Source organism: Carcharhinus amblyrhynchos, chromosome 15 (assembly GCF_965287045.1).
Source record: "Carcharhinus amblyrhynchos chromosome 15, sCarAmb.v2.hapA, whole genome shotgun sequence".
Classification (NCBI taxonomy): Eukaryota; Metazoa; Chordata; class Chondrichthyes; order Carcharhiniformes; family Carcharhinidae; genus Carcharhinus; species Carcharhinus amblyrhynchos.
This window is the reverse complement of record NC_137338.1, coordinates 58,542,411-58,569,699: the sequence shown is the minus strand read 5'-3', so window position 1 is coordinate 58,569,699 and position 27,289 is coordinate 58,542,411. Positions and strand designations below refer to the sequence as shown.

General features: G+C 39.4%; 1 protein-coding gene across 1 annotated transcript in view; it reads right to left on the bottom strand.

Annotated features, from left to right (window-relative positions):
- Positions 1–1,564: 1,564 nt before the first annotated feature.
- The window catches only part of LOC145353341 (ribose-phosphate pyrophosphokinase 2), a 35,311-nt gene continuing 9,586 nt past the window's right edge, over positions 1,565–27,289 (bottom strand). The window contains exons 2-7 of the mRNA XM_080204005.1: positions 20,394–20,577; positions 13,176–13,274; positions 11,618–11,742; positions 11,104–11,277; positions 8,798–8,957; positions 1,565–8,709 (exon numbers count right to left, since the gene is read on the bottom strand). Coding sequence (XP_080060131.1) covers positions 8,617–8,709; positions 8,798–8,957; positions 11,104–11,277; positions 11,618–11,742; positions 13,176–13,274; positions 20,394–20,577 — 835 coding nt within the window. The 3' untranslated portion in view covers positions 1,565–8,616. The remainder of the gene's footprint in view (positions 8,710–8,797; positions 8,958–11,103; positions 11,278–11,617; positions 11,743–13,175; positions 13,275–20,393; positions 20,578–27,289) is intronic.

Here is a 27,289-nt window from a genome sequence, read left to right as displayed (position 1 = left end):
TCAAAAGAATTGTGGCAGTTTCAGGACATCAATCTTGCAGGGAAACTGCGGATGACCAATAAATGCCATATTACTCACATCCCAGAAATCAAAAGTCAGGACTTTTCTCTTGAAAATCTTACAGAAGTGATCCTTTTCCTTTTGCAAACATTGCACCATCTCTGCTTCTGCCTCCTCTTAGGAAGTAGGTTCCAGGTATTTACCAATTGATTCAAATGCAAACAAAGCTTAGTGAGCAAGACAGAGGCCATTCCACCCATTGTGCTTATGCTGGCTGTTTGAACATTATACATAACAAGTTCAAGGAACGATGTTAAACTCAAACCCGTGACTTGAGCTTTATTTTAAAAATTAATACTGTATTCACCAAAATCTTTGTGGGAGCTGCAAAGCTAGCAGAAATTGTTTAAAGTAAGAATTTCTTCTTCCATTTTGATAAGCGAGAGGAGATTTGGGACGGTGCGGTAGCACAGTGGTTAGCACTGTTGCTTCACAGCTCCAGGGACCTGGGTTCGATTCCCGGCTCAAGTCACTGTATGCAGTTTGCACATTCTCCTGGTGTCTGTGTGGGTTTCCCCCGGGTGTTCCGGTTTCCTCCCATGGTCCAAAGATGTGCAGGCTAGGTTGATTGGCCATTCTAAATTGCTCCTTAGTGTTCCAGGATGCATAGGCTAGAGGGATTAGTGGGTAAATGTATAGGGATAGGGCCTGGGTGGGATTGTGGCTGGTGCAGACTTGATGGGCCGAATGGCCTCTTTCTGCACTGTAGGGTTTCTATGATCCACCACCATTTGCCTCAGGAGTTTCAACCTTTTTGCGTCTGAGGCCCCCCCTTTCTTGTTATAAAATATCCACAGATCCCCACAGCATAATTATGTGTTTCTGTACAAAAATGATTGATGCAATGCAACATATATATTGTTAGTTTTATAGTACTTAAATCTTGTCTTTCCATTTCATTACCTGAGATTATCTCATCCATACTTCAACTGACCGGAGATCTCACAATTGTGCAATTTGCTAGTTCTTTGTACTTCAAGCATTTTTTAAACTGTAAATATATACATGTAACTATAATTATAAATATGGGGCTTTCCCACAAGTTCTGGTATGTTGTATTTAATCTTTATTTTATGTAACCATATATATAAAGCAAACACATATAGGGAGATTCCTTAATAAATGGAGTTCATTGGTTGTCTAATTTTAGATCTAAGTGTTCCATTGTTATGGCATTAATTCCAAAGCAATTCAACTCAATAAAAGTGAACAAATTAAATCACTTACTGTAAATATAGAAGTGTTTTTGTGCCAATTTCTGTACAGTGAATACATTTTATTGCACAAAGGATGTTTGCAGAGATTATCCTAGTCTACCTGCCTTAGCTTGGACCTGGATTCTGGGTTTTAGTCTTTTATTTTAACCCTCCTTTGGTTTGTTCTTTGCTTGCCATGCAGAAGAACCAGCTCTCCGAAAGGAAACACTGCAATATCACAAAGAAGTGATATGGAGATGCCAGCATTGTTCTGGGGTGGGCACATTAAGAAGTCTCACAATACCAGGTTAAAGTCCAACAAGTTTATTTGGAATCACAAGCTAATTCCCAGTGATACAGTAGACCGCAACAGAATTGGGAGGGGAGTAAGATCAAAGGCAAGGGATAGAACTCAGGAGAAATCATAAAGAAACAGACACAAGTATTTTGCCAAATCATTTGACACACATAATCATGCCACCATGGAAACAAGAGATGTAGCTTTACATCACTGCCTCTGCCAACAATTCAGAGTGTTGTTGATGGGCACAGACTTGAGTTACATCTTCTTGCCCTGCATCCAACTCTGTTCTCCAGGTCGTCCTTCTGCATATTGTGTGCAAACACCAACTGTCACTGCTCCTGGCGTACAAGCCGCCTTGATTTTTTTTCCCACCACCCCAACCAAAACCTGTACGAACACAGATATACCCACTCTGGTTCACTCTCATTGTCCAACATTCATTGTCCAACTTAGCCTATTCATCATGTTATTGTAGAAAATTAATTTATTGGTTAAGCCCATTGAAGCCGCCAGAGAAGTTAAAAAAAACTGAACAAAAGCATTTCAAATGATTTAAACAGCAGCTTCTAAGATGACCAAATATTTGCAGAAATCTAGAAATTTAAAAGCCATTAGAATAGAGCTAGTCTATCAAGAGGTAGATCATCAGGGAAAATCTGCTTTGCGTGAATGAATCATCTTGTGAACCAGTCACAAAACGTCTAGACATTAACTGTGTATCCAGCTGGTTCTGGAACAAGCCATTGGACTCCATCACTTTGGTCAACTGGCCCAGGACAAGGTGGAATCCTGCAACCATAATCGAGGCATAAATGGGTCATCTTCCAAATGGTAGGCAGTGACTAGGGGGGGAAACCACAGGGATCAGTTTTGGGACCTTAGCTATCCACAATATATATTGATTTATCTCTAAATTTGCAGATGACATAAAGCTGTGTAGAAGGGTGAAATATGAGGAGGATACAAAGATGCATCAGTGTGATTTGGACAAACTGAGTGAGTGGGCAAATACATGGCAGATGCAGTATAACGTGGCTAAATATAAGGTTATCCATTTTGGCCACAAAAACAAAAAGCCAGATTATTATCTGATTAGCTATACATTGAGACAGGGGAACGTGCAGTTGGAGATGCCCTTGTACAGTAGTAGCTGAAGGTAAGCATGCAGCTGCAGCAGGCGGTAAAGGAGGTGGTATGTTGGTCTTCATAATGAGAGGATTTGAGCACAGGAGTAGGGATGTCATGTTGCAATTACACAGGGCCTTAGTGAGGCCACACCTGGGATATTGTGTACAATTTGGTCTCCTTATCTGAGGAAAGGTATTCTTGCTAGTAGAGGGAGTGCAGAGAAGGTTTACCAGACTGATTCCTGGGATGACAAGACTGATGTATGAGGAGAGATTGAGTCAGTTACGATTATATTCGCTGGAATTTTGAAGAATGAGGGGGGATCTCATTGAAACGTACAAAATTATAACAGGACCGGACAGGATAGAATAGATGCAGGAAGGCTGTAGCATCCAGGACTCATTGTCTAAGAATGCAGGGTAAACCTTTCAGGACTGAGACGAGGAGAAATTTCTGCCCCTCAGAAAGCAGTTGAGGCCAAAACATTGTACGTTTTCCAGAATAATTAGATACAGCTCTTGGGGTGAAAGGGATCAAAAGATATGGGGGAAAGACAGGATTAGACTATTGCGTTGGATGATCAACCATGATCATAATGAATGGTAGAGCAGGCTTGAAGGGCCAAATGGCCTACTTCTGCTATTTGTATGGAATCATTTCAAAACAATGGACCAGGAATTAGTTGATCAGTTTCTTATGTTTGGCAACCGGTCTGTTTGCGAGAGATCACATGATGATCAAACTAATTCTCTGTTTTTTTAAGAAATTTCTTTTCTTTAGGCCAGTCAGCAGAGAAGATGGTCTGATTGTAAGGCCAGAAAGATTTTCCTGTTCTGCCAATGGTCTGCAGTCTTAAGTGAGGAAAATTTGGCAAGGTTTTCCAGTTACACCTGTAACGGCCTATGTGAGCATGTTCTCTCTTCAGCCATCTTACAACCTTGTGCCTTAATTGTTGTGACCAGTTACATGCTGCAGTAACATCTTTAAAAAAATCAACCCAAGAGCAGCTGACTCCAGAAGACAGAAATTGCCCACTTGATTGATCATTTTTAAAGCATCTAGTTATGGAATTCAGAGACCGCATCGAGCAGAGTTTAAAACCATCCGAATCGTCAACAGGCAGGATCCATATGCAATTGAACAACCATTTAAACCACCCTCCCACTTTGTAACTTATGCATGTGTGAATTCTTGAAGGTATGTGTGAGGGTTGGAGTGTTTCTATGTATAGTAAATATTATTTCCTTTTCTTTTAAAAATGCATAAAAAAGTGTATTTTATAGTCACGGTGCTTAAATTTAAAGCCAAGGGGCCTTTAAATTGTTTGGGTCAATTTCATCCTTTATCAAGTCTAACGTTAGTTGTTTTGCACTTTCTTTGGGCAACATTAGTCTCTGAGGATGTGATGCTGAGAATTTACCAAACTTTAATCAATCATGCATAGACTTCAAACTTCCAAGATTTAATACACAGCGAGTTATGCAACATTTCTATTTTATCTGCCAGCCACATGAAAACTCCTTACCTTTGAGTCCTTCTAAGCTGCTAGACTGTTAGCTGCTGCTTGCCAGGTTGCCCTCCAATCTGTGTCTAGAAAAGGCATGTGGCCAGCCATGACCAAGACCAAATCCCTGACCTGAAGTGTAACCCAGTGCTTGAATTAACTTAATGCTGAATGTCAGCCAGGAAAATGGCTGTGGGGCTTTTCTCAGACCGCAAGCAGGTTTCCGTCAATTGTTTTCACGGCACTGAGCCAGGGGCAGCATGAGAGTAATTTAAAGTCATGGTTTGTTTATACTGGAATTTCCAACATACAATCCAAATGTGACATTTCAAAATGACTCAAAGCAAAAATTTCTAAGCTGGAAAAAGTTTCTATTGGTAGGGGTGGAATTCATTAAAAATTTCATTTTAAAAATTCTTTCACAAGATATAGATGTCACTAGCTAGGCCAGCATAGCCAATCTTTAATTGTTCTCAAGATACTGGTCAGCCACCTTCTGGAACCACTGCAGGCCACGCACAGTCGTGTAGGGAGGAGATCCATCATTTTGATCCAGTGAAATACTGGCAATATAGTTCCAAGTCATGATAATGTATGACTTGGAGGGAAATTTGCACATGGTGATGCTCCCATACATCTAGTGGGCACACAGTGGAACGGTGGTTAGCGCTGCTGCTTCACAGCACCAGGGACCCAAGTTCAATTCCTGGCTTGGGTCACTATCTGTGCAGAGACTGCATGTTCTCCCCATGTCTGCATGGGTTTCCTCTAGGTGCTCTGGTTTCCTCCCACAGTCTGAAAGATGTGCTGGTTAGGTGCACTGGCATGCTAAATTCTCCCTCAGTGTACCCAAACTGGTACTGAAGTGTGGCAACTGGGGGATTTTTACAGTAACTTAATTGCACCATTAGTATAAGCCTAATTATGACCCTGATTAATAAACTTTAAAAAACTTACTTGATGGTAGTAGAGATTTGTAAGATGCTTTTAAAGGAGCCAAGGTGAGTTGCTGTAATGCATTGTGTAGATGAACATACTGCTGCCATAGTGTGACAGTGGTGGGGGAAATTAATGTACAAGATGGTGAATGATGCTGCCAATTAATTTGGCTGTTTTTGTTCTAGATGGTACCAAGTTTCTTGAATGCTGCAGGGAGTAGCACAGCACTCATTCAAGCAAATGGGGAGTATTCCATCCTACGCCTAACTTGTGCCTTGTAGATGACATGCAGCTTTAGGGAGTCAGGATGAATCGCTTGCCATAGAGATCTGTCTGTGACCTGCTCTTGCAACTATTATTTTTACATGGCTGGTTCCATTCCATTTCTGGTCAACAGTTATCTCCAGGATGTTGATTTTGTGTGTGTGGGGAATTCAGAGATAGCAACACCATTAAATTTCAAGATGTCTAGATTCTGTCCTGTTGGAGGTAGTCATTGTTTGGCATTTCCGTGTTGTGAATGTTACTTGCCACATAACAGCCCAAGTTTGACTGTTTCAATATTTGAGTCATCACAAGTGGTGGATATTGTACAATCATAAGTGAACATCCCCAGTTTTGACCTAATGTTGAAGGGAAGATCATTGACGAAGCAACTCAAAATGACACCAACCTGAAGAACTGCTGCAGTGGTAAACTGGAACAGAAATGACTGACCTGTAACAACGACAACCATTTCCTTTGTGCAACAAGTGGAGTTTTCTCCCTGATTCCCATTGACTGAAGTTTTGCTAGGGCTCTCTGATGCCACTCAGTCAAATGCTGCCTTGTGTCAAGGGCAGTCACTCTCACCTCCCCTCACCTTCAGTCTTTTGTTCATGTTTCAGCACAAGGCTGTAAGATGATCAGGAGCAAAGAGCCAGGGAGCAAGTTATTGCTTTGTAAATGTCATGTGATAGCACTATCAATGACAATCCCCATCACTTTGCTGATGATGGAGTGTAGATTGATGGGGCAGTAATCAGCCAAGTTGGATCTATCCTGCACGTTATGGACAGGACCCACCAGGGACAATGTTGCCTGACAGATGCCATTTTTGTGGTTGTACTGGAACAGCTTGTCAAGATGCATAGCTATTTCTGAAGAACTAGTTTCCAGCAATCCTTCTGGATTTCTCTCCCCCTATTTTCCTCTCCAAAATGTTAGCGATCACATTCATTACCATTTTGCAGAATCGCAAGTAGTTCCAAACATCACTCTTAAATTCTCTAGCTTGCTTTCCTAGAATTTCCCTCAACACATTTCCCCAATTTTTGCACATCACAGGACTTCCTGTACTCTCATATTAGTGGTTCCAGATCTGGAAGTATTCTTTCACCCACGCAATACCTGTGCAAATGCTCAAACTTTATCACTGACACTCTGTTATTAAACTCCGTAGTTATTCCTACATATTCGAACGTCTCTCTATTACTCCCAATTCCCTTCCCAGTACTGCTGCTTCCAACCTCTTTACCATTCTCAATTTGTCTCCCTCCCGGAGTGCACATTTGTTAAGATCACTCTTGCCACATCCACACACACACCATCATGCCATTCTCAGAACCTAGAAACCTCCATGATTATTAAAAGCTAAGTGTTCCCCCTCTCCCCATCAGTTTTATCCCACTGCTCCTAAAAATCAACGAAACCACACACCCTCAGGCATGTTAAATGTCACCTACCCCTATTTACAACACGTTCTTTCCATTGCTTTCTGTCTGTATTCTCCAAAGGACAACACAAGAGTACATGGGTAAATAGACAATAATCCAGGCCAATTTAAAATGTGCACAAAATTGTGATTGCAATTTGAATCAGAATACAATAAACAATTCCATAATGCTTTATAACAATTTCACTTATTCAGCTAGCTTAATAAATTACATAGCATAAGAGTAAAAATGTGCAAGCCAGTTTGACTTCTGATTGACCTGAGTACGGTATTTGCCAAAAAGCAATCAGCCATCAACAGAAGAAACACAGCAGTTACATCTTGGGACCTTAAAAGGGACACACGAAATTATACATCGTTTGATACATGTTTGAATGCTAATTCCTATTTAAACAAACTCCAAGTCAACATAGCAATAGCACAGGAGGTTGCTAGTATGGTTATTTGAAGTTTTTTTTACTCCATGTAGACGTAGATATTGTTACGGTTAAGGGCAAAATACTATGAAGGGGGAAAGAATTGAATTCAGAATTACTAGAATATTAGTGCAGCCTCCTTTAATTTAAGGAGGCAGGGACAACATCAGCAAGAGATAGAAATTCCCTGCAGGTTTGCTGAATAGAAGTCTCTTTCCCGGCATCAAAAACCCACTTTTTGTTGACTAGGGAGCCTTAAATTATTCCTCAACAAATTTCCCAGAGTTGTAGGGACAATAGCATTGTAATCTTTTTAATAACTTGATGCAGAGAGATAAAAATCTTCCACTTTATTTTAAAGTGACGTTTCCCAAATCATTTTTTCAAGTTTCAAAGCTGCTTGCTCACTTAGCAAATAAAACCTACCTTCAAGAAAGACCACATGCAAAGTTCAAACATGAGCTGAGCAGCTGCCTCACCCCCATTGGGACCAGTGCTCAATTTGAATCAACACCTAGTTGATCAAAAACAGCAATAATTTAGCAATCGTAAACAGGAGGCAGGATTTCTGTTTGAACTTTAATATGAAGCTGCGGCACTAAATTAAATAATTTGTTATATTTCTAACTTCTGCACATCCACTGAATTGCTTTTTGGACAAAAATAGCACGTTATTGCAGCAAACTATTTTTTTTCTGAAGAGAAATTATTTTATTTAAGCCATTCATGACACTGCAATTTGGCTTCAAAATACCTTCTTTCACACTTCAAAATTGTATTGGTCCTAGAATTTATTTACTAACCAATTAGCAAGTTTAGTAACCCAGTTTCCTTCTGTTGCTGCGGAATGCAAAGAGTCAACTAGATCCGAATGTCCAAATCAGTTTTAACATCTTGTGGAACGTCTGTTGATAATTATAACTACAGCATCACATCCCAAATAATTTCCAAACATGTTTCCCCTAAAAAGAATCCTCATTTAACAGACTTGTGCACTGGTGTAGAAAAGCCACATAGCCGGTAACAAGTTTGAGATTTCATAGAAATTCACTTCTCAAAAGCTTACATTTTTAAAAGTACAAAAACAGAACTCTGCTGTCCTTTTCACAGCACATTATTCTTCTCCAGAAATAAAGTTATAGTGAGAAATAAAATTCAGTCCATGACATTTAAAATAGTTAATGATTTCATGCTTTCAAATAGAGATATCATTTTTCCAGTTTGATATAGCGCTGGGCTCTTTGAAGCCGGGTGTGGTTAACTGCAGTGTTCCTGTAAATAAGGATGGGTTCCTCAGAATGCAGCAAAGCAGTGTTCAGACCAGAACAATGCAGGAAAGCTGAAATCTAATCAGCTTAAAGGGGAACATGGCTAAACAGGTACGAGACAGATTCTCCATTGTGGGTTCTGCGTATTGCCTCAGCAAGGATCATGGATATATCAACCACCTGAAAGGCAAGAAGTCAGGCTAAGTGACTGTGTATTCAATACAGTACTAATTCTTCCAAATTAAATCCAAACAAAAATCAGTTTTACCCGAACTTTTGAACAAATCTTCATTTTTTCTTCTTGTGGAATGGTGTTTGTTACAACAATAGCTTCAAAAGCCGCATTGTTTATTCGACTAATCGCAGGGCCAGAGAAGATACCGTGAGTAAGGATAGCATAAACTTTGGTAGCACCAGCAGACACCAATCTGAACAAATCAAAAGCACAAAAGAGACTGTAGTAACTACATAATTATGATACTGCAAACATATTTGAACACAAATGTCTTTAAACATCTAGCTTAACAAGCCGATTTAAATTTAACGATTTGTCGTCAGATATCAAAATGCACTATTTACAAATAATGCACTTCCTTTCAGGCATAGATCAACAAGATAGATTTTATTTCCACCTTGGTAACCAGAAACATTATAGCTCCAATCCAGAGTGGCATGGTGTCAGAAGCAGCCAAAGCATTGGACCATAAGTACTACTCCTATCGCTGTGTGTTTGAGGGATGTAAGTCCTAATCAGGAAGGAAGCAAGCAAGAATTCAATTTTTGATCACAGTGGGAATGACATGCAACCTAATTACACATCTTATAACATTGTAAAGTGGCATTCAATCAAACTAGCTTTTTCTAACAAAATGACAACTCAGGATTTTTGGAAGATATGAGACAAATCAGAAACCCTAAGACAGTTATAGTTAATGGTGCTCCTGCCTTTAATTACTATTCTGGCCCTAGTATTAGTGCAATCATTTCAGACAGCTCACCATTATTCAAACCAGCCCACATCTTGTTTTTAAGAGTAGTGGTGGTCAATGTAAGACATATCTAATTGATGAACAAATTATGAACAGTACAAGGTAGACTATCTGGATTTATAGTGCCCACTGGTGCAGCATCTATCCACCTAATTCCCCCACCCCCAAATATATTAAGCTGTTAGGATCTACTTTGTTCAGCAAAGGAATTTTGACTTTCTTGTGGGGTTGACATAATTAACCTATTAGGAATAGGTGAATGTAAATGTTGAAGCTTCAGTTAGACATGGAATGCTGCCTATCTGGAGTAGGCTAGACTGAGGAAATGCCACTGGATATAATTTAGTCCTGATGCTGTGAGGCAGCAATGCTAACCACTGTGCCACCATGCCACCCTAAATGGTCGCAATAAACATTTTTCAACTCATACACCTTGATATTAGATCCATAGTAGTCACCTGAGAATCTCAAACTCTCACACATATTGACAAGGCTGTCCATATTTACCCATGGCATATCTTCTAATGGAAATGTTCCAAATTTTACGTTACCAGCCACATCGTTGAAGCCCGAGCCGAAACTAAATACAGAACATGCTGGAAATACTCAGGACTAAAAAGGTCACATGCCCAATACATTCACACATTCATTCATAGCTGCTGCCTGACCTGTTGAGCATCATCAGTATTTTCTGTTTTTATTTCAGATTAACTCCACTGAAATATTTTGCCTTTGTAATGGGAGGTTAAGCATTATTGGAAGGAATTTAGAATGGTCAGATGGGTCCACTGACGAGGTCCTACACTACTGAAAATCGTGAACAGCACACAGGACTCTTCTGCTCCGATAGAGTTTCCCTCGGTAAAATGAGCAAGTAATCACAAGCTGTGATAAACAAGATATCAGCAACTTGATGTACATAATGAATTCAGCTTTTTTTGATCCCGCAAGATGTGCTGTAAAGTTCTGAGACTGCCTCCTCAGTGAACCCAATAGAGGAGGCAGATCTTAAGAAATGCCAAAGTAGCTTAAGACAGGATTTATAGTGTAATCTACTCAGCCAAGAATGGGTCGATACAGGTGTATTCACCTCTGAGCTATCCCTCACCCCTTCATCCTGTCAGTAAGAATTTTCAGAGGAATGCCTATCCTTAGAGGAGTAACTTTTAAAGGTATGAGGAAAGTAAAACACAACAATTAAATTTATGTAGAAAAAAAACCCCAAAATAGTGCTAGCTCATGGTCATTTGGCTTGTAGCCACTCACACTAAAATGAAAAGCTAATTTTCAAAACCGAGAAAGAGAACTGGGGAATGCATCCATTGTGATGTGTTCTGCTGAAAAAAGGCTCATCACAAAATATATGAACAAAACTGTCATGTACTATTGTGACTTTTTTTTTGGTTTTATTCTCTAGACCTTGATAAAGCTTGCACAACTTTGTGCATTTCAAGGGAATAGCACGCAGAAAATCTTCTGAGTTTGTCAAACCCTTCCTTCCCCCATTGCTGTGTACACTTGTAAAAGCAAGACCTCTCATTAGAGAAACTACCATGCAGGGACAATTTTGCACATGTTTACTTACTTGTCAGCTGCATGGCATATGGTTCCACATGTGTCTGCCATGTCATCCACAAGAATGGCCACTCGATCTTTGACATCACCAACAAGCACCATTCTATCCACCTCATTTGCTTTCTTTCTTTCTTTGTGGATCAGTGCAAATTCAACATTCAATCTATCAGCAATTGATGTCACCCTGAAGCAAAAACCACAAATAACTGTATTGGAACAGACTAGTTATCATGAATTTCAACTCATGTCAACTCATTTCCTCAGCTGAAATGATGCTAATGTTACACAGATGAACCTGTAAGATAAGCGATGTAAAATAGGAAAGTTATTGTTCATAACTGAAGACTGCGCCCAATATCTCTTTTAGCATATGCTTTTGGCATCTAACTTGTTTTGTAAAATCTTAACTAGCTGTAGTAATTAAAGTGTAATTTTACCTTTAACTGGCAATAGTGTGAATTTCATAACACAAAAAAAGCAATCAGACCATGCAAATTGTGTATTAATCTGACTAATCAACTCACCTTTTAGCTCCACCAGCATCTGGAGAGACAATTATAGAATTCCTCCATTCTGGAATATTTTCCTTTATCCACTGCAGTACTGCTGGTTCTGCATACAAGTTATCCACAGGTATATCAAAGAAACCCTGATAGAAATTTAAAAAATCAGTTTTTGTAAAGAGGCTAAAATGTACAGTACTATTGGCTCCAATGACATGTCTGCAATTGCACATTGCGTAAATTTATCATGCACAGTGGATCAACCTTTCCTCAGAATCTTTCACCTAGAATCTTCAGGATTTGTTTTTTATCAATTAGTAGCAAGGGCAATTTTGTGAAAAACTGATTTATTACGTTAACTAACGTTCCTTGATACAATCGCAAATTCTTCAATAGTACTTAAGTGTTGGTGCAGATAATTGAGCAATGCAAATAACCTGGCAAAAAGGTTAATTGCAATTGTAGTCAGTTAGCAGCTTAAGGCGATTGAACAGAAAACATTTAGCCCAAGTCAATAATGAAAAGAGACACAACATTTGATTGTTGCCATTAGCATGAATACATGTGTTAATAGTAGATATAGTAAATGCAATCAACAAATATCTGTACCTCTACAGCTTAATCAAATCCTTTGAAAATATCTTTATTCAGATTTGTCCCTTTCAAAGCCTAAAATCTGAATGTGCTTGAATCAATGTAAAAAGTACAAGCCAAGTATAACTTGATTAATCACCAGAATTTATAATTACAAATAAGATCAGACTAATTTTGCCATCTACACAGATGAAGTTTACATCCCAACAGTAGTATATTAGTCAGTGTGATTTAAACTTCAGTTCAGTGCCTCATCACTTGTCCTCCCATTGTGTTCATTATAAATTTCAGGTCAATTCTGGGTGCAGAGGCAGGTATTCATTAAAGGAATACTCTAGGGAAGGCTCTTCATTCATTGTTATACACAACATCTGCCAGCTCTCCATATTTAAAATAAGAACAAATTGGCACCTACTACAAATTGGCAATCTTCTTTTGTCTCAATAGTCACATACCTCGATCTGTACCATCACAGGAATCATTCCACGCTGATCTGAGGTCTATCATGATACCAATGAAGCGAGAGTGAAGTAGAATCCCTGCTCCTCCAGGTACTGGACTAAAACAAAACCCCGATACACTAATCTCAGCAGAAAGTCGAGCTTTCATTTCCACAAGACTTTAATCGGAATGGACTAATCTGCTGGCAAAGCAACACGTTAAAAGACAAAACTTTTCCTAATTTAGCAGCCGACAGCAACATTCCTCGAGTATTCCTTTAAGAACCCTTGAATATCTGGTTCTATTTGTCTAAAAGCAGAAAGGTTTTTTTGTGCAGGGAACAAATCTTGCAACTTTTGATTGCGTGCGTAAACAAATTGTGCAGGTAATTAACACAAGAATGGCCAAGAAGGTTTTACATACTGGATCTTGTGAAACCTTTGGAGAAACGTCATCCAACAAAAGGCACCCTGACATGACCACATACTTAACAAGAAGTGTGGAACTATTATTTGATTAAATTGGTGCAATGCTTTGCACTAACCTGTATCTGAGAGGCATGCAAATCCATGGTGATGATATGATCTGCTCCAGCAACTGACAGCATGTTGGCCACAAGCTTAGCTGAAATTGGGGCACGACTCTAAAAGAAGACAGATGTGAGTCAGATCTCCAACAGCACAAATGCATGATTTCAGCCTAGATAATGTTCCATTCTTGCAGTATTCTACTGATTGATTCTCTTGTAATAAATCAAGGTGGTGCTACATTGAATTTAGTGGACATTCAAATTATCATGACACAATTTCCAGGTATGTTAGTCCACCTTAGGGCTTTCATGCTTTCAGTCTGAATTATCTTGTCACATGTATCTAACAAAAGTATTGCAAGTTTGGCATCATCATTCACACATGCCAATGCATTTTCAATTTAACTCAGCTTGACTAAAAAGACATGGCGACAGTATCATTACTCAAACTCAAATGATTAAAGGGAAATTTGCTGGTAAAGTCACAAACTCTGAACCTTCCAACACTTACGCTGAGTATGTTTAACTCAGTAAAATGTAATACACCATAGGCAGTGGATGCCAAGGGCCCAACGCTTTCTCCAGAGACCAGTGAATTTTTCTAACCTTCTGGTTAAAAGCCCTAGTGGAACAGATATCAACCTGAGCCACTTTATCATCCTTCCCAGACTGCTAACTCCAAAAACAATATGCCAACATCTTCATGCACAGGTTCGAACAAGACTTCTTCACCGCACAGGACCTTCAACCAACGCTATACACTAGATATATTGATGACATTTTCTTCCTTTGGACTCATGGTGAACAATCACTGAAACAACTACATGATGACATCAACAAGTTCCATCCAATCTTCAGATTCACCATGGACTACTCTCCAGAATCGGTTCTTGGACACATGCACCTCCATCAAGGGTGGTCAGCTCAGCACTTCACTGTACCCTAAGTCCACGATGCGCTACTTCTCCAACTTCCACCCTAAACTCGTTAAAGAAGCCATCCCATATGGACAAGCCCTCTGTATACACGGGAACTGATCAGATGAGGAGGATCGTAACAGATACCCACAGACGCTGGAAGACACCCTTGTAAGAACAGGATATGACGCTCAACATATCAATCAACAGTTCGAATGCGCCACAGTGAAAAAGCCACACTGACCTCCTCAGAAGATAAACACGGTGAACAGAGTACCCTTCATCGTCCAGTACTTCACCAGAGTAGAGAAGCTACAACATCATCTCTAGAATCTTCAACATATCATCGATGAAGACGAACATTTCTGCAAGGCTATCCCCACACCCCCATTACTTCAAACAACCGCACAGACCATTGTATGCAGCAAACTATCCAGCCTTCAGGAGAACAGTGACCACAACACTATACAACCCTGCCACAGCAACCTCTGCAAGACATGCCAGATCATCAACATGGATGTCATCATTTCACGTGAAAACACCATCCACCAGGTACATGGTATATGCTACGTACTCTTGTGCCTCGGTCAACATTGTCTAACTGATACACTGCAGGAAAGGATGTCCCGAGGCATGATACGGTGGCGAGACCACGCAGACGCTATGACAATGGAATGGACACCGCTTGACAATCACCAAGGCTGAAGTATTCCATTCCTGTCGGGGAACACTTCAGCAGTCAAGGGCATTCAGCCTCTGATCTTCGGGTAAGCGTTCTCCAAGTGGCCTTCATGACACACGACAATGCAGAAGTGCTGAGCAAAAACTGACAGCCAAGTTCCGCATACGTGAGGACGGCCTCAACCGGGATCTGGGTTTCATGTCACAGTATCTGTAACCCCCACGACATTCCTGGGCTTACAAAATCTCACTAACTGTCTTGGCAGTTCACACCTCTTTAATCCATGCGTAACCGTCTCTCCACTCACATTTTCTGCACCTGTAGACTTGATTACCTCTCAAGACTTGCATTCCAACCATTATCTTGTAATTAAGTTTGTGTATACGTCGTGTTTGTGAAACAAATCCTGCACTCACCTGATGAAGGAACGGTGCTCCGAAAGCTTGTGCTACCAAATAAACCTGTTGGACTTTAACCTGGTGTTGTGAGACTACTTATGTGCCTACCCCAGTCCAATGCTGGCAACTCCACATCAAACCTAATATAATGAGGTTTCTTCTGAGTTTTAGTCACTATTAATAGATTACTGTTGTTTGCATGTTTTAACTTTCTTCACTTGAATAATTCTATCAAACCATCTCATAGAAGCAGATCAGTGGGAAAATCCGAATTAAAGCATATGACACCATCATGTACTGTTTAAAATTTGTTGCCAATTTGCCTATTTCACTATCTCACTTTTACGTGAATTGTTATGTCCAAGGGAAGGGGGTGCCATCACTGAGGAATGGAGTGTTGCCTACTTTTCACAAGTCAGCGCTGGCCATTTAGAGATTAAGCACACCAGTTATGTTCAGAGTAAATTGCCTTTAACGCTGCGCAGCAATGTATCTCAAATCCAATTTCATAATAATTCACATTTGTCACCACTATCATTTATGCAAGGCCAAGCTTGAGCCAGTGTGTGCTAAGTACATAAGAACATAAGAAACAGGAGCAGGAGTAGGCCATCTAGCCCTTCGAGCCTGCCCCGCCATCCAACAAGATCATGGCTGATCTGAAGTGGATCAGTTCCACTTTCCCGCTTTCTCCCCATAACCCTTAATTCCCTTGTCTGTCAGAAACCTATCTACCCGTGACTTAAATATATTCAGCGAGGTAGTCTCCACCACTTCAACGGGCGGAGAATTCCAGAGATTCACCACCCTTTGAGTGAAGAAGTTCCTCCTCAACTCCGATCTAAACTGCACCCCCCGTTATTTTGAGGCTGTGCCCTCTAGTTCTGAGAAGGAGCTAGAGGAACTAGTAGGAGCACTCGTGCATCATGACTCATGCTCATGAAGAACTGACATGCTTAATTGAGTGAATTAAATCCGATATGGTATAGATTTTAAACAGACTTTAGAATTTAAAAATCCCAATTAAAAATATTGTAGTTGAAATTTAATAAATGTAATATGATTTAATAAATAAAATGATTGTGCCAGTATTGGCGCAGAATTCAGTTGAACATGTTTAAAAATGGCAAACAGCAGCCAGAACAATTGATCTCAAGTATTTTTGACATGCTAGCAAGGAATCAGGTCCTCTTATAGCATTTCACTATTCCTTCACGTAGAAATCAGTCTCAACTTCTGCCTATTGCATAAAGAGCCACAGGTGATTTGAGAAAAAACAAAATGTAATGTCTGAAATGATTTTAGCTCAGTTATACATCAGTTGCAAAGTTCTCGAAATTAGTTTATCCTGACCTACATTTGGACATCCTGATCTTGTCAACAAACTTAATACAAAGGCTCCTTTGACAATGACTATTACTAAATTAGCCGAAAAACATTTCTTTTAAAAATATATTACAGCAGACCAATTGTACTTGATACCAAAGAGCCATTTTATTCTATTTTAGGAATAAATTAGATGCCTGAACTACTTAATTAACTGACAAAGATAAATTCAATTCATGTATTTCAGAAAAATAGCAGAACTGTTCAGCATCACTCATTGTAAATGCGGGTAAATGGAATTCGTAAAAGTAAAAACCACAGCAGCAAATTTTAAACAGCATCTGGACATAGTGTTATCTCTTGCAAGTGGCAGTTGTTAATATATTTGAACAATCTATTCTAAAGGTTATTTATTGAGAGCATGGAGGTGTACAAGGGGAGCACGGTGGCACAGTGGTTAGCACTGCTGCCTCACAGCGCCAGGGACTGTGTTTGATTCCCAGCTTGGGTCACTGTCCGCGTGGAGTCTGCACGTTCTCACCGTGGGTTTCCTCCTACAGTCCAAAAGACACGCTGGTTAGGTGCACTGGCTATGCTAAATTCTCCCTCAGTGTACCCGAACAGTACCGGAATGTGGCGACTACGGGATTTTCACAGTAACTTCATTGCACTGTTAATGTAAGCCTACTTGTGACCCTATAAACTTTAAAAACTTTGCAATTAGCATATTACTAATAAATTCACGTGTTTATTTGCATTACTAGAGTACTTTTTCTCACAACATGCCTCATATAAACCAGAGAGAGGGGAATCAGATTGTACAAAGTTTAAAAAATACATCAACCCTATTATAAAGTATAATATTTTAGAAAAATTACCAAAACACCACGTGGTGCCCTCAAAAACTACTTTGTCAAAATATTTCATATTTAACTTTATACATCTAAACACGATGACATAATGATATCAAACTTCATAAATGAACATAATGCATTAAGATAATTCTGTGCAAAATTGTCATTACTAACAATGTTATTTGTATTAATAGAACAAGTGATTTTAAAAGATCCAGTGAGTCAATAATTCCTAAACTTGAGCTGCCACACTTTTAAGGACACTTAAGTTAACCAATAGCTGTTAATCAATCTCACAGCAAAACTTTATAACTAAGATCAGCTTTTTCAAAATGAAGAAGGCCATGTCCAAAATATAAACAAAATAATCAGCCTGCAAATGGAACTTTTGTAAAATCTTACTCCATCTCCTCTAATCAGGCACTGCCCCTCAGCTCATGAAACATTTCAGATGCTGAAACTCTGACTACTTTAATAAATTACTAGGGAAAAAACACTTTACTGGCCATCTATTGAATCATTTATGTCACCTCCATATAATATGAAAAGATTAGCCAGCCACAATCAGCGAGATAAACATCTGAGCCAAGCTTATTTCAGGAATTTAGACCGGGCACATGAAAACATCTGAATATTTAGCCGTCGGATTCTCCCGTTGTCAACCGACAATTTTAAGCTTACAAACATCATCATGTGATGACAATAACTTGCACGAATTTACTTTCTAACCTTCGAGTTGCATCCTCTTTCTTCTTAAAAGTAAAGAAGATGCTTCTCTATTCCCAACAGTAGCTCACCATAAAATTCAATTCCAGGTCAGACATGCAAGGTTAGATATTGATAACACTAGAGATCTGCTTCTAATTTTGTTTAATTCAGCATGATTAAGGATTAACTTGCAAAATCTTTTATTGCACCATTACTTTACATTCTGGCCAGATCAATTGTGAATTTTAAATTCAAGACTGGAAATTCTTTATTATTCAGATATATTGAGGGATATGGGACAATGAAGTTAGGTCATAGAACAGCAATGATTACACCAAATGGCAGAACAGGATCAATGGGCTAAATGGCCCGCGTCTTCTTCTGTAAGATAGTCAATTAGTTTCACCACCATTCCAAAGATGATCGGTTCAGCAAACAGTAGAATCACCTCTATTTTCACATACTGCAGGAGTTACAGCAATGAGTGGACTGGAAAGAGAGAAAAAAATGTAGCTACTTTAAATGCTTTTAAAAAAAAAAATCAGTGACATAGCATGGCCCTCTACCTGTGAGGAATGAACTGGTCACTCAAGCTACAAAGAGTGAAGATTGAAGTGCAGTAGTTCTTCATCAGAATGCAGCAGTAGAATTGAGAGTGCATCAACGTTGAACAGCAGGGAAAGTTAGAGGTAACCGGACAGGAAGATTTTAATGAAGTGCTTTAAGAACCTTTGTGGCTGGGATAAAAAACAATGTGTATACTGAAGTTACTATCTGAATACTCAATGTGAAATACAGTCAGTTAGCAAGGAAAACAAGTTTCCTATTACTCAAAACCAGGTATCCAAACGCAGCGCACTCATTGAATATCTGACTGCAATCTCGTAATGAAGAGGAGGTTTACATGAAACTGGACACAACAGGAGGCCTGATGAGCACTATAGAAGGTGTACGGTACACTGTGAGATAAAGGGGAGATACCAATCTGTTAAAAGTTGTCAAATTGAAATAAACTACAACCAATCTTACAGCAGATTGTCCATCTGGCTAGAAGTAGAATGATCACTCTTGAAATTGCAAACAGTTTATTCAGTAAATACCATTAAAGGATAGAAGCAAATTCACCCTTATTTTGCAGGTAGGAGCATGAATGGGAGTCCTGAGATGAAGGTCTGGATTTAAAAGCAGCCTTTTACTTTACAATAAGTCAGTTTCTATTATTCATGTTATACTTAATTCATAATACTAACTTAGCTGATCTTTCTTGAAAGAACTTTTTGCAGAATCAATCCAGACTTGGACTGATTATTGGTTATCTCTCTAATCTCAGTGAGGAAGCATCATACCTTATGCAATTTCTATTTTTGTTTCTGGGGATTTTTTTTTGCCCCTATTCATGAAGTAGAAATCCAGTAAAGAATTTCACTCTTCAATCCCATCCCTCCCTAAAGCCCCTGCAAAAAACTGCCGCCTAACAGTTGCATTAGCTAGCCATACGATCAAATAGTGCTGCAGTGCATGCAAATAATAGGATACAAGACACTGAAAGCAAAGGGTTGGTGTGCAAATAATGGTTCACTTATTGACTGGAGAGCAGATCAATGTCAGAAATGCCATGATAGCAACTGATATTTATCACTTTCATTTTTATATAACTTGTCTAATGAATTAGCTGACAGTTTGCTGATACATTTATGTGTATCTATTTGAAGGGATTGTTCTGAAAAGCCTTGGGATTTTTTCCCCCATCAAAAATGCTGTACAAATAGAAAATATTTACTAGATAAGAAAATTGAGGGGAAAATGTCGACAGGAAAAACAGTGACCAAACATCGTAACAAGAAACAGGGTTTGAGATAAACAGCACAACTCATTTAATAAATAGTTTGGGAAAGGAGAATATTCTACAAGTATCACCCATCCTCTTTCAATATAAAGATGGTTCCATTTGGTTAACAGATCCACTAAATGGGATTATAAAATAATCCTTTGGAGGTGTTCTTGTTTTAAATGACAAAGATTTTTTTAAAAAATCAGTTTTATTTGAGGCATTTAATCTCAATGGAATATTCCAGAAATAAAGCAGTGGCAATCAAAGAATTTTCAAACCTCAGAATTATAAACCGAAAAACATAGCAAGCATAATTAATGGAATTTCAAGATTTTTCCCGATATCTTAATTCATACCCCAACAGTGCCAAACATTTTTATCCATAAATTAAACAAACCTCAACTGACCATACTTATTACTATTCCATTATATATTCATACTACATTTACCAACCCCCATTCACCTCTCCTCAATCCAACAAGATAAAAAAAGACAAATGACAGAAATTCAGAATTACCTTGTCCTTCTTGTCTTGCCGAGCATAAGGAAAACAAGGAATAACTGCAGTGACTCGAGATGATGATGCAAATTTGCAGGCATTTATCATGATCAATAGCTCTATCAAATTATCATTGATCTCCCCACAGCCGCTTTGGATGATGTACACATCTTCTCCTCGCACACTCTCCCCAATTTCCACACTGCAAAACAAAAACAAATGACACGCTATACTTTTTGGAAAGTTCCTTAGAGAGAGTCAAAACACTACTCAGATTCCAAAGAGATACTGTTACGAACACAAGATTTTATCAGATAATTATGTTTTAAACTGTCTCCTTTAATTCAAGACAGATGGAGCACCTGACCTCCAATTAGTTCTGCCCAGTGAGAAGTCAACGTGATGTGGCTGCAGTGGGGACCAAGGCTCAGGTCAACCCAAATGCCAGCTTTCACTCATGAAAACACACATTAAGAAAGAGAAGAGTGTGTGTCCCAGAGAAAGAGAGACACACAGAGGAAAACAGCAGCTGTTGTGAATTGCAGGAGAAAGACTTTTCTCTGTAAGCCACCAGCCAGATTGATTGGATGTTCTCTGGTCAAAGTGACGGAACCTGCAGGCATTTAAAGGCACAGGAAGATTTGCCCTGGCTTGGCTGAGAAGAGGAGCTGCCAAACTGTGCCTTGCTGCTTGAAGTTAGTTCAGGGATTCTAAAAAGAGAGGGAATCACATTTAAACACAAAATGGATGTACTGACTCAGCAAAACAAGACAAAGTGAGCATGTTGGAACATGGGAGCAACTCCAAACTAATCCCTGCAAAGAGTTCAATTCTGTGGAGAGTGAGGTGTAATACATACATGCAGGGTTTTCAATCATGTTAGAAAGTTAAGACGGTTATCATTTCTGCAGTTTAGTGCATCAGTTACCGACTAAGTAATATTTAGTTGATGTTGGTTTTAGTGTGTTTTTTTTCCAGTAAAAGTCTTAAAATGTGAAATTTTGTCATGTGATCCTTTGAGTTGGTCTCTGGCACTTGTTTAAAAAAAAATCAGTCTTTACAGGGCTCGTAACAGGTAAAAACAAGGTGGCTTATTACATAAATGAAATTTAAAATGTTTATTCTACATAGTGAGACTGATTATCTAGACAAGGATAAGCAGCCTGAATTTAATGTTCAGTGATGGGCCGAATGGCCTCCTTTTGTTCTGTATGATTTAATAAACATTCAGAATATTGTGTTGGCAAAGAATGTCTTCATGTGCAGCTCACACACCAAAGCTGAAAATCATTTTAAATCACAGCTTAAAATTAATACAGCTCCAAAAAGCCAACTAAATTTCTCGCCTTCTAAACGGAGTAATCTAGTTTCGACAGCTGTTGAGAGAAATGTTTTTCAGTGTCGCACAGGAAAATAATACAAATTATATGCTTTCATATATATCCTTGTTAACACATATATTTTATAAATTAAATTTACAACCTCTCCAAAATAGCAAGTTTTTCCAATAATCAGGATTCTTCTTCAAGCATCAACCCAAACATTAATTTATAGTGGAATCCTGATCTGGTTTACATCACACCAAAAAAAGGGAAGCTGTACATTGTTTTGCATCAATCTGTCAGGACATCAAGATTATTTTTTAATCCATAAAGCACATTTTAATCATAGAATCCCTACAGTGCAGAAGGAGGCCATTTGGCCATGAAGTCTACATCGACCACAATCCCACCTAGACCCTATCCCCTTAACCCCACATATTTACCCAGTTATTTCCCCCCCTGACTGTATGGGCTAATTTACCACTGGCCAATCAACCTAACCCACACATCTCTGGAGGGAAACCCATGCAGACACAAGGAAAACTCCACACAGACAGTCAGCTGAAGGCAGAATTGAACCTGGGTCCCTGACGGCGAGAGGGAACAGTGCTAACCACTGTGTCACCCTTAATACTTATTGTAAAAAAAAGATAGAAAGTTGCTTGGCATAGATAAAGGTTGTTAAGCAGAGTCAAAGCAGCAGAAGTGGCTTACTCAGCAACGATACACTAGTCCAACCAAAAAGGAGGAGAGCAGATCTGGCCAGGCTTTCCATATTCAAAAAGAATTTATATAATGCATTCAACATAAAAATCATTTGAAAGTAGCAGGAAAAAATAAAAATGTATGACAATGAATCGAATGACAAAATATTAGGTTAATTGACCTAACGTTCAGTGAAAGACAGAGGTTTTAAGGTATTTCTCCATGGAGGAAAATGAGGTTGAGAAGCAGAGGGGTGTGTGCACGGGGGGGAGAGGCAAAGGGGGTGGGAAGAAAGAGAGATTTGCTCCTTGGGGGATCTAGGCAGTTGAAGGCACTAATAGTAGAACAAATATTGGGAATACACAAGAGGCCTGAATTAGGACTACAGGTACCTCAGAGGCTGATAGGTTGGAGGGGATAGGGAGGGACAAGACATGGAGGGATTTGAAAATAAGGATGACAATTTTAAGTTAGGAAGTTGCTTGACTGGAGCTACTGTAGCTCAGTGAGCACAGCAGATTTATGGGAAAGGAACCGGCTGCGAGTTAAGACATGGGCCTCAAGGATTTGGATGGCTGCAAGTTTAAAGATGGTAAAATGTGGGAGATCAGCTAGAAGTGCATCGGAATAGTGGAGTGCAGTAGCAGTAAATGAGGCTTTCAGCAGCAAATATGCAAAAAGCTGAGTGGAAATAGGCAGTCCTAATGACAGCACAAAGGAGGTTGAAAGCTCATTTGGAGATGGAGCTTGCGAATAGACTGCTAGGTAACAGAGTTTGCAGACATCACACACACACTTTAAGCTCAGGGACAGGGTGGAGGGGCCCCATGAATTGGATTTCGATCACATTTGTAGTACAGAGGAATGACGCACACTGTTGAGGGCGTGTCTTGCAGATGGCAGGAGTTCTTGCAGCCTCAAACGGGCAGCCCTAACAAGCTGTGACTGTTTTTCAGAAAAGCACATGGGGGAATGTTTCCCCCAGCACTAAAACACAAACACTGACGACCACATGGTTTGATTTGACTGGACCTGGTTTTGCATCAGTACTCTACAAAAACAGCAAAGCATTGTCCATGAAAGCAACAATCCAAACTTCACTGCTGAAACATGTTTTAAATCAAATGGGGACTTGTCAATTCAACTTCTCTGATTGTCCAAAAGATAACCAAGAGAACTGTTGCCTTTGTTTGGACAAATAGTAAAATCATTTTATTTCCAAAGTGGGCAATGAAATTGATTGAGATTTACGTCTCCACATAATTCAGCTATCTTTAACAGTAGCTTGATGCAGTTTTCTCTTGTATTCTGACAGACGCTGGTTTATGGTGACCAAGTCACATTCCATTTTGATTATGTGATCACGTGGAATTACAAATCACTGACCTTGATCATAATCTGACAAAGCAGAAAATATAAACCTTCCTCGCCTTACAACAGAAAACTAGGATAACATTAAGTGTAGGAAATCATGTGACCACAGCGAGATTATCCACCAAGGGCAGGTTTGAACAATCCCACCGCGGACTTTTGCCACCTTCATATCTAACAAACTGAAGAGTTTATTTTAAGCAATGACAGAAAAAAACTCAAGTGGCTGCAGCAAGCTGAAGAAATTTCTCATTCAACAACTTTTGGTGAAATTTTGCAGCTGGCTCCAAAACCACAAAGCAAGATTTTAATAATACATTGTTGATTGGTACCAGAGCAAGTAGAACCATTTCAAAATTTGTATTCGGTCAGAACCTACCCTTTCCTTGTGCCTCAAATTAATGAAACGCTAATTAACTTAACATGTTGCAGAATTCATACATTCTAACTGGGCTCCAAACAAGATGCACAGGTATTAATTTATTGGTTCTAACCTCAGTATAATTCATAGCCATATGAAACATGCAGAGAGTCCAGTACATGGCAGGATCTAGCTCACATAACTTGTAGGCTGATGCCAATCACAAATAGCAGAGATATGCAAATCTTTGGATACACAGAACCACAAAGCTTGTGACTGGAATTCTCAAAGCCCAGGCAGCGCTGTCCTATTGATATTTCTTATTCATTATTTGTCATGTTTGTGTTGTGGGCGTGTGGTTGTTGAGGTGGAGGGGGATGGCTAGAGGTTTGGAAATAATTAATCAGCACTGTAACTTTAATAGCAAGATCTGTAAGTAGCAAAAACTTGAAATGCGTATAATTTCAGGGGAGAATGGAATTTAATCACATTTTTGCCTGCTAGCTGTGTCTGGTATGCTACGTATCAAAAACAAAAAAAAAGCCATCCTGATTATGAAGTGAGACTGGCAGCTGCCATTGAAGGCAGAATGTCATGCTTACATCAAGAACACATAAGCCCAGTAACCGAATCTGAAGCTTCGTACAAATGTGTGCGTACAAATAAACGCCAAACTCACTTATCATTTCACCGGACTAGGCTGGCTGAAGCATGCACGAGTTACAGATGTTTCATTGCCCAATATCAATAATTTGCATCCAGTAACAAAGATCAGTAACTACTCTCTCATCAGAATCAGTCAAGGAGTACAAATTAAGCAGCACTGCTTCATTATAGCATTTAGTAGTGTCTCCAACAAAAAGCTGATTGAGATGTGTCACCCAAATAATTATAATTTATTTTCACACCATGAGAACAATTGACAGTGAACAGACTATTATTTCACAAGCATGGAAGGTCAACATAATTATGAAAAAAATCCCCAATCATGTGACAAATATCCCATTCTTTGCATTGCACATGCCTGCTACCATCCATTTTTCTCCCAAAGACATTATAATCCATGCTAAGTTATAGTTCATAGAATGGTTATTCTTCACTTAAGGGATTTGTTATGGAGGGAGTTGCCTTCTTGAACCGCCAGTTCAAGTGCTGTACAAACACACATAGTACTGTTAGAAAGGAAGTTCAGGACTTTTACCCTGTGACAGTGAAGGAACAAGAATATAGTTCCAAATCAGGATGGTATGCGAAAAGGAGGGGAACTTGCTGATGGTGGTATTCCGATCCCTCTGCTTTGCTTTTTTATTCTAAGTGGTAAAAATCTTGGGTTTGGAAGGTGCTGTGAAAGGAATCTCAGTGAGTTGCTAAAACACATCTTATAGATGGTACACAAGCTAATGTGCGTTGGTTGTAGAGGTGGTGTATGAGGTCAGATTTACTGAGTAATGTGAGGACTGCATTCATCCAAGCAAGTAGAGCGTATAGTATTATCATATATGATGCAGTTACCAAGCAAGCCAAGATAGCTGTTTTTGTGACTGTCTATGGCATCCCAGAAAGTCTTGCATTCTATAAATTCATGGAACACGTAAACATTTCAAATACCATTCACAGATGCAGTCATTCATATTCAGACACTACCTCACCTCACTTTCATCAACTAAATCCTCCAACTCGATCACCTGGAAGGATTTGGAATTCCTTCAGCCAACTTCCATCCCGTTCACAGCACTGACGATCTTGTTATTTTGCTGGTTATTTTCATTCATTGCAGTACTAAAACAGACAATTAATTCTACCCCTTTATCACCCAGCTAGATGATGATACTCTTCCAGGCTAAAGACAGTAAATCCATCAATGGCATCTCCTCCCACAGGAGCACCTTAAACATTATCAAGGCTCCATCTTTGACCCCACTTACTTTAGACTCTTCATACCCCACATCCTACACATTGTCAAGGATATCTGCTTCCACCGTCCATCTACAACTGCACCTTACTTCTGAAATCCTTTCACCTCTGACATCTTCAGTCTTGATTTCTGCACTATCCTTTGCAGAAATCACCCTCCCCTTCGCCATAAACTCCAACTTGAATGAGATATTAACATGTAGCCATGGCTCAGTTGGTAGTACACTTGTCTCTGAATCACAAGGTTCTGGTTTCAAATCCCAATCCTGGGCTTATGTACAAAAACAAACGTAGACACTCACCTGCAGTCCTGAGGAAACACTGCCATGTCAGAGGCAATATCTTTCATATCAGACATTACAGTGAAGCCCCATTTATCTGCTTGGTTACATGTAGAAGGTGCAATGTACCTTCTGCATGTTTTTGGGAAAAATAGGTATCCCGACCAGTATTTATCTCCCAAGTCAATGTCCCAAAAAAAAAACCCAACAGGTTATCTAATTATCACATTGCTGTTTATTAGCATGCTCCAGGACTTTAAGTTGTTAACTTTACCCTGCCAAGAGATGCTGAGTATACTTCTGAGGCAAAACTTTTTCTCCTGTCTGGTATGTATTGTCTAGGTCTCACTACTGTAGAGGAACGCACTGAGGACACAGACTTAGTGGACTCACAGTTTGGTGCTTTCAGTCAAGTTGCTGTTCTTCCACGCTCTCTCACTCAGCTTGGACAGAATAGCTGCAGTTTTACAGTGTGTGTTGATTTCAACATCAGGTGATAGCTTCACATATCTGAGCTCTACCATTACAAGTAATTTATCAACAACCTCCAGGTTACATTGCCAATGCTGATGGTGGTATGACAACATCCTGGACCATGACATTTGCCTTCCTGATTTTGACCCTTTATCAAACCGTTCAAAGGCAAGTGACAGTCTGTTCATTTGCTGTGCAGTCATTCCTTAGTATTGAATGCTATTGTAATATCTTTACTATAGGGCAACCTTTTGACGAGAATCTGGCATCTTTGACATTAACTTTATCTTGTATCTCAGGCAAGCAAGGCTGAACAGCTTTCCTTTAATTCTATGTAAGCAGACATGCTCCATGGATGACGTGAAGGCATCTGACAGCAACAGAGAGAAGAATATACCAAAGAACGGTTTGCCAGAACGCAACCCATGTGACCCCACTGTGGATCTCCTGTGCAGGGCTTGGATTGGGTCTTCAAAATAGTTACGC